Raw genomic sequence first — 8,799 nt, 5'->3', positions numbered from 1 at the left:
AGACTGCTGTATATCTGGTTAACAGGGTTCCTAGCAAAGCAGTTTCTAAAACTCCTTATGAACTATGGATCGGAAGGAAACCCAGTTTAAGACATCTTCATGTTTGGGGTTGTCCAGCAGAAGTAAGGTTATACAATCCACATGAAAAGAAACTTGATGCAAGAACCATTAGTGGTTACTTTATCGGTTATCCTGAAAAGTCAAAGGGATATAGATTTTATTGCCCTAACCATAGTACAAGAATAGTTGAGTCTGGAAATGCTCGGTTCATTGAAAATGGTCAATTTAGTGGGAGTGAGGAATCACGAATAGTGGATATTCAAGAGCATACTGATAGTGTTTCTACATCTAATGTCTCTTCTGAAGTTTTTATCCCTCTTGTTGTATATCACAGTCACACAACAAGCAGAGACAACAAATTAATGTTACAATCCCACAAAATGAACATACAAATGTTGAGCCAATTGACAATGAGCAAGTCACAAATGAGCAAGTCATAAATGAACAATTGATAGAGGAACCACAAGAAGCAGCATTAAGAAGGTCTGTAAGGGAGAAAAGACCTGCTATTTCGAATGATTATGTGGTTTACTCTGTTGAACATGAATGTGACTTAAGCATTGATGAGGATCCAGTCTCTTTCAGACAAGCCATGGAAAGTAATAATTCAGAGAATTGGTTGAATGCTATGAAAGAAGAATTGAAATCAATGGATGACAATAAAGTGTGGGATCTAGTTGAATTGCCTAAAGGTTCAAAAAGAGTCGGTTGTAAATGGGTCTTTAAGACTAAACATGACTCAAAAGGCAATATTGAAATGTATAAAGCTAGATTAGTCGCCAAAGGTTTTACTCAAAAGGATGGCATTGACTACAAAGAGACCTTCTCTCCTATTTCTAAGAAGGACTCTTTGAGAATTGTTTTGGCTTTGGTGGCTCATTATGATTTAGAGCTTCACCAAATGGATGTAAAGACCGCCTTTCTGAATGGTGACTTAGAAGAGGAAGTTTATATGGACCAACCAGAAGGTTTCACCATAACAGGAAAAGAAAATCTAGTGTGTAAATTAAAGAAATCAATATATGGACTAAAACAAGCTTCCCGTCAATGGTATCTAAAATTTAATGATACCATAACTTCGTATGGTTTTGTAGAGAACACCGTTGATCGGTGTATATACATAAAGGTCAGTGGGAGTAAGTTTGTTATTTTGGTTCTATATGTTGATGATATTCTTCTTGCTACTAATGATATTGGTATGTTACATGATGTAAAGAAGTTTCTCTCTAACAACTTTGAAATGAAAGATATGAATGAGGCATCTTATGTGATAGGAATAGAAATATTCCGTGATAGATCACAAGGATTGTTAAGTTTGTCTCAAAAAGGATATATTAACAAAGTGTTAGAGAGATTCAGAATGGAAAAATGTTCTCTTGGAGTAGTTCCAATTCAAAAAGGGGACAAGTTTAATCAAATGCAGTGTCCCAAGAATGATTTGGAACGAAAGGCCATGGAGTCCATTCCTTATGCGTCAGTGGTTGGGAGTTTGATGTATGCTCAAACTTGTACTCGGCCAGATATCAGTTTTGCTGTTGGAATGTTAGGCCGATATCAAAGTAATCCCGAAATGGATCACTGGAAAGCTGCAAAGAAAGTTCTTAGGTACTTACAAGGTACCAAAGAATACATGCTCACCTATAGAAAGTCAGATCATCTTGAAGTGATTGGCTACTCGGATTCAGACTATGCTGGATGTGTAGATTCAAGAAAATCCACATTTGGGTATGTTTATCTATTAGCTGGAGGAGCAATTTCTTGGAAAAGTGCAAAACAATCAGTCATTGCTACTTCCACCATGGAAGCTGAATTCGTGGCATGCTTTGAGGCCACGGTTCATGCTTTGTGGTTGCGAAACTTCGTATCGAGGCTTGGCATTGTTGACAGTATTGCTAGGCCGATAAGGATTTATTGTGATAATTCCGCAGCCGTCTTCTTCTCTAAAAATGACAAGTACTCAAAGGGTGCTAAACACATGGATTTGAAGTACTTGTCGGTCAAAGAAGAAGTGCAGAAACATAGAGTGTTGATTGAGCATATTGGTACGGATTTGATGATAGCAGATCCGTTAACTAAAGGACTACCGCCCAAAACTTTTATTGGCCATGTTGAAAGTATGGGCATTATGGATAAGTCAATGTTAACATGATATTGTCATCTATCTATATAGATATGTATAGTTATATGCTTGTACTGTCATGACACTTGTGAATTCAATTAAAGTTATGTTTCTCTTTATTCTATTGTTATCCACATTAAATTATATACATGTATTATTGATTGTGGTGACATGATAGGTGTCCTTTAGAGACATGAAAGTTATAAGATTGATTAAAGTTATGTTGAGTTGTTTTGATTATGTGATACATGGAAGGAATCTTGTCGATCATGACTTTTGCCCGCCATGATCCGATTATTTCAATTCATATAAGGATGATGACTTGATAATTCTAATGAATGGTGCGCACTTAAAGTTTATTTTAGATCTTCAAGTCATCACATGAACCAAGTGGGAGAATGTTAAATTATATTAATAATTTACATTGGTTCATGTAATTTAAAGTATAACTTTGATGTAAGGATTCTAATGTGATGATTATTAGAATATAAGGTATTAAAGTTATTGGGGTTATTTTAGAGTTATTAAAATTAATCCCTCTCTTCTCACTCTAAAAGGACATTTTGGTATTTTATTAAAGTTAATTAAAATATCATAAAAGAGGACATGTTAAGTTTCTGAAGAGAAATAGAGAACGGAACGTTCTTAGAAAAGAAGAGAAACCTGACAGAGAAAAGAAAACCTCCTACAACTTCTATATCATCCAGAAGGCATTAAAGTGGAGTAAGAGAGAGAGAACAGTTGACAGGAAAAGACAGGAAGAAGTGCACAATGGATCCAGTTTAGTTCTTCTTTACTGTATATGTCGGAATTGTGAGTATCATGAAAATTCAAGATTCTGTGTGTTGTTTTCATTTAATTGGAAATCAAAGATTTGCTTACATGCCCCAGATCCCCTTATCTCGGCCACTCTCCCATCTTTATCTACAATTGTTGAGAGAAACAGAAGTCCATGTATATGTTTAACAGGGAATTTGAAATGGCTAGCAGTTGAAGAGTATTCAGCATTTTCAGTGTGTGCTCTACAAAATACTAAGAAAAATCTTGGTATTGACTACACTGACAAACTGATATGAATAAGAAAAAGTGCAAAACTCACTTCTGCAGTGAGTACGTTTAAATTAAAATGATATCACTATAAATTAAATATAAACAAAGAGTTAGGTTTCGTTTAACCTTGCAATTCCAGTCAAGTATCAAACTCAACCATTAAGTAATTTAAGACTCGTTAAATGTTAAAAGGTAAGACATGAGATGACAGATAAAATTGACAAATAGTTTTTCATGGTTATATGCTGATGACGTAAGTGAAAGAAGGAGAATTACCTGCTCATCACTCTTGCTCACTAAATCCATCTACCGTCAATCTTTATACCACGGACATGGCAGATTTTAGGCCAAATTTGACTGTCCTTTACGTGGCATCGTTTTTGCAGCAAGGGACATTCCATTATTATTAATTTTACTAGAGAGACAGGCAGCCTTCCTCCAGCGATATTCTTCAGTTTTTTGCAATTTTTAATGAGTAATGTTTGCAGGGACGTGAGATGGAGAAGGCCCTTGCAGTCCAACGTATCCAGACTTGAGAAATCAATTAGATACAGAGACGTAAGGGAGGGAGTCAACAATCCCTCCTTTGGGAAGGCGTTGATGTTATCACATGGACCATAAACTTCGAGAGAGGTAACCATGTCAATCGATATCCATCCTAAGCTGATAAGTAGTTTCTCACAATTCCTGATCTCAAGTGTTGTCAAGTTAGGTGGCATACCCCCTTCAGGAAAACACTCAATTTGTTGGCTGTTGGATATGTTAAGACATTCCATCTTTGGGAGAAGAGTTCCCATCTGATGCGGCAATGACTTCAACTTGGCACAATCATAAACACTGAAACGAGTCAAATTGGGCGCAGAAAATCCTTCTACTGGGAATGATACAAAGTTGGGGCAGTCCCCAATCACAAAAGAATTCAGGCTGTTCAACGACTCTGGCCCTGAGACCAGAAGAGATTCTAGATTTTCACAATTTTCGATTTTAAGACGGGTGAGATTTGGAAACATAGCCGGTGGGAAAGACTTTAGTGAATCACAACTATCATTTATTGACAGGGATTCCAGTAATTTATGTTTATGTAGCATCGGGAAGCTCAGTTTGTTTAAGCCACTGATATACAGTTTTTTCAGTGATGAAGGAAGACGATTACCTGGAAAAGATATGGCTGACGAACAATCACTTAATGACAAGTCTTTCAGGCAAGTAGGTTGGATGGCAGTGATGGCCTCCATCATGGACTCCACCATTGGTCTTCCTTTTATATTTATAGATTCCACCGATTGAGGAAACGCATGTAACTCCACTTTGTTGCTTTCACATATCTTCAATTTTCGAAGGGCGGAGCCCTTGGGAATGAAGAGACAAGAAGCTGGCAACTTTTAATGTTGAGTGTTTGCAGACTAGGAAGGTGATTTGGCAAATCTCCCTTTAGTTTGGGGCAATTTTTTATATAAAGTTCCTGAAGAACAGGAAAAGCTTTTGAATCCACGGAACTCCACATCTCCCAACAAGGCATATTAAAAATGTATAGAGATTCAAGGGAGGGAAAGGGTGCCATAGATGAACAATCTTCCTTCTTACAAAAGCCTGCATCAATAGTCTTCACCGAATTCATATCTGAAATAAGGATGTGCTTCAGAGACGGTAGTTGCCAAGTGAAGGAAGCATACAACAATTGTTACAATTTTTTAAAAACAGAGATTTCATGTTGCGGTAGGAAAAATTTTCCACCCATTTGGGAAATCTTGTTCCATTATAACCGTCTACTGTAAGGGATTTCAGGTCTTGGTGAGGTTGTAACTTGTCGAGTACATCTAATTCAATTTGGAAGTCAATGCTACTATCGTTACATAAAGACCATTGCAAGTCTAAAGTTTTAATGTACTTCTTATTCAATATCCCGGCTTCTAATGCTTCTTCCCCATTAGTAACATTTTCTAATTTCTGAATAGAAACCCAGCCATGGAGATTTGGGAATCCTCCCAGTTCTTTGATGCTATTCTCTTTATGCTTGCCCACAATGTATAAATCCAAGGTCAATAATTGATTTAGTTTCCCCATTCTTTTAGGCATCTCTTTTATGGGAACTATCACGAATTTCAAGATGACGCAAGTTTTCGAGATTTTGCATGGCACTAGGCAACTTCGTCAGCCTAAAGCAACAAGACAACTTCAAAGTTTGTAGATTATACAAATTGCACAATGACTCTGGCAAAGTTTCTATACCTGTAAAACTGAGATCTAGATAACGCAAATGGATCAATTCACCTATTGAATCAGGTAGAACAAGCTGACATTGTAAGTTGGAGAATGATAAAACTCTCAAGTACTTGAGCATCGACACTATAATGCATGGTGTATTTCTGTTTTTAAAGGGAGAATAATCATCATAGGTCGGCAAGAAAGTTCTCGAAAATTTTACCCTGTCAAGAACTTCACTATCGGAGACCGAATCACTGAATCTTGTAAAAGACAAATGGCGAGTCTTTTTATCAATTTTGGTTTCTTTTCCATGTTCATCTGCTCTGAAATAGAATTCCCCGCCAAGGAATGTTGCTAGATCATGCATCAGGTCATGCATCACAAAATAATTACCCCAATCCCGAGAACTTGAACATTGGAAAAACGATCTCGAAACCAAATCGTCAAAATAATCTTGACCAACCTCTTCTAAAGTCTTTCCTTTTTTTGATGCTTTTACAAGATCTTCAGCAATCCAGAGCAGGATCAGATCATGTTTTTGAAATTCATAATCCTTGGGGTACAATGAGCAATAAACAAAGCACCGTTTTAATTGTGGAGGGAGATAATTATAACTAATTCTGAGTGCTGGAATAATCTTACACTGATTTTCGGGAAGTTCCCAAATGTCACTTTCAAGTACATCATTCCAATCCTTGATTTCGTGCTTTCTTCTCAACATTCCTCCCAGAGACTGTGCAGCTAAAGGCAAGCCATTACACTTTTTAACAATTTCCTTTCCAATCTTTTCTAGAGTCTCTCTATTCTCACTGTCTTCTGAGAGGGGTAATGCATGGCTTGCAAACACCAACCAACAATCTTCATTTGACAATTTGTTTAGATGATATACTTTAACATAATGAAAAGGGACTACAGCCGCTACCCTTTCATTGCGGGTTGTCACAATAACTTTGCTTCCACTAATTCCACTTAAAAATGGTTTTGTAAGACTACTCCAGCTATCACAATCCTCGATCCAAACATCATCCAAGACAATCAAGAATTTTTTACCTTTCAGTTTTTCCAACAAGTCAAGTTGAATTAAGTTTAGATCACTCAATTTACAAGGCTTTTGAGTAATTTCCTCCAGCATAGTTTTTGTGACTTTCACAATATCAAATATATCAGAAACACAAATCCATGCCTTCATGTTGAATATCTCGTTCAACTTGCCATCGTTATACACAGATCGGGTCAAAGTTGTTTTCCCAACCCCACCCATGCCTACAATAGGGATTACAGACACTTCACCATCACTACTATCCTCTAACAACAACTTCATTATGGCCTCCTTGTCTTTATCCCTACCGTACATACCATATCTATCTTCCAGAGATGTTGTCTGAGCATTCCATGGTTGATTGTTCTCCACCGCAATCTCCTTCAAATCGAGACTCTCCTTTTGTTTTAAAATATCATCTAATCTTTCAACAATGTCTTCCAACTTACTAACATTAACAACCTTGTTCCTTTTGAAAAGGTGAGAAAAGGAACTGCTTACCTCCTTTTGAGTAGCAGCTTTAGTATAAACTTCGTCAAGTAAGTCATCAGCCCGGTAGACAACATCATTGAGAAGATCGAGCCATTCTTTGACATTGGAGTCGGTGATTTGTCTCTTCTCAGCATCAGCAAGCACAACTTTAACCACAAGAAGCTGGCTCTTCATCTTTTGAAGCAATTTCAGTTACACCACCTACAACAGCTAATGCCATGATCTCAACAACAAACAAGTGATTATTTCTCAGAAAGGAACGGAATTGGTTACAGTAAACTGAATTGGTTCTTGACGGATGAGATCAGAAAGGAAAGGAATTTCAGTCAACCCTCTTCACTTTAAGTTGCGTAGCTATGTGAAATACCTACCCTCAAAATTAACCGTCAGATATATATTAGTTCAAAATTGGATGGTAGAGATCGATGGTGCCTAATGTTGGTGGTGTCGCTAATTCAAAGATAAGGTTCATGTTTCGATGCTTTTTTAACGTGGAATCACAGGGAATGTACCCACCATCTAAATCCACCATGGATGTATTAATTAAAAAATCAATGGTTGAGATTGAATAAGTTGATTTGAATTAATTACAGATATTCAGTATATCTACTTTTTCATTCTTTCAGTGTTTATGAAAAAATTGATGAAACAGAGTAATATTGTTTGTAACGGCCAACTATTGTTGATGACACAATGTATGTAGCCATTATTCACTAACAATGTGAAAGATATAGCAAATTAAATAGGTTTAACTATTTATGTACGAATGTGTCAATTGGATCCTCGTTTTCTAAAGTGTATCAAAATGGTCCCTAATTTTGAAAATTGATATCAATTGAGTCCTTTCCGTTAAGTTGGCTGGACGGCGTTAAAAAAATTGATGAGTGGATGCTGAGATGACGAACGAACGCTCGTCCACCAGCGAACGAACGCTCGTCCATCAGCGAACGAACGCTCGTCCATTGGCTATTAAAAAAATGCTCTATTATAATCGATTATATAAGTTACATAATAGATTAAAATAGAGAGAAAGGTCTAATGTATTATACAAATGACCTAATCTATTAGGTTAGCTAAAAGAAGCAGTTATAAGCCTAAGTGTCAAAATAATTGATTAAATAAGTTCCTTAATCGATTAAAACAGAAGCTAAAGCATAATAGATTATGCAATTAACATAATCGATTAAATTGCGTCAGGATTTGGTTTTTCTATATAAACAAGACTTAAGACCTTACGCCATAACCTTTTCATTAGCATATTTTAATTTTCCCTCTGAGTTTTGAGTACAGGTTTCTCAAGAAGCATTCTTTGAGGATTTCAAGCTTAATTGGTGATCAAGCTATCAAAAACTCATTCAAGATTGACCGGACTTAACATGTTCTGATTCATCTACATTATAGGAGTGTTATACAATCAAGTTCTTTATCAATTTGTGAAATTGGACACCTGTGCTGGGTAGGCCAGGTTTGAGAGTGAGTTTTTACTCTCTTGTGTTGTAAAAGATTGAGTGAATAATCTCTTTGTTGATTGAGAGAGTGAGGGAATCCTCTCCTATATTTGTTGTTTTACATTTGAGTAGTGTAAGGATAGCAATTGAGAGCATGATTGTATTCTTGTACTCAAATATTTATTAGTGGATTGCCCTTCAACGAAGTTTGTTGAAGGAATATTGGACGTAGGCTTGAGAAAAGTTGAACAAGTATAAATCTTTGTGTGTTTTGATCTTTCTTTTATCTTTCTTTGCTTGATTAATTCAAACATTTTTGTTTATTGATTTCAAGACTTAAAGATCTTCAAAGATTTCAAAAACATTTTAAAATCCAATTCAACCTC

At 36.3% G+C, this 8,799-nt stretch overlaps 1 protein-coding gene across 1 annotated transcript; it reads right to left on the bottom strand.

Annotated features, from left to right (window-relative positions):
• Positions 1–3,071: 3,071 nt before the first annotated feature.
• On the bottom strand, positions 3,072–7,157 carry LOC108346286 (putative disease resistance protein At3g14460; the record flags this gene model as incomplete). Its single annotated transcript, XM_052868106.1, is given in 5 exon segments — positions 3,072–3,201; positions 3,506–4,571; positions 4,574–4,882; positions 4,885–5,314; positions 5,316–7,157. Coding segments are annotated over 4 exon segments (3,627 nt in total), but the record flags the coding sequence as incomplete, so codon positions are not given.
• Positions 7,158–8,799: the final 1,642 nt, after the last annotated feature.

Source organism: Vigna angularis, chromosome 9, assembly GCF_016808095.1.
Source record: "Vigna angularis cultivar LongXiaoDou No.4 chromosome 9, ASM1680809v1, whole genome shotgun sequence".
NCBI classification, from domain to species: domain Eukaryota; kingdom Viridiplantae; phylum Streptophyta; class Magnoliopsida; order Fabales; family Fabaceae; genus Vigna; species Vigna angularis.
The sequence above is the reverse complement of the archived record's forward strand: the minus strand, read 5'-3'. Positions and strand labels throughout refer to the sequence as shown.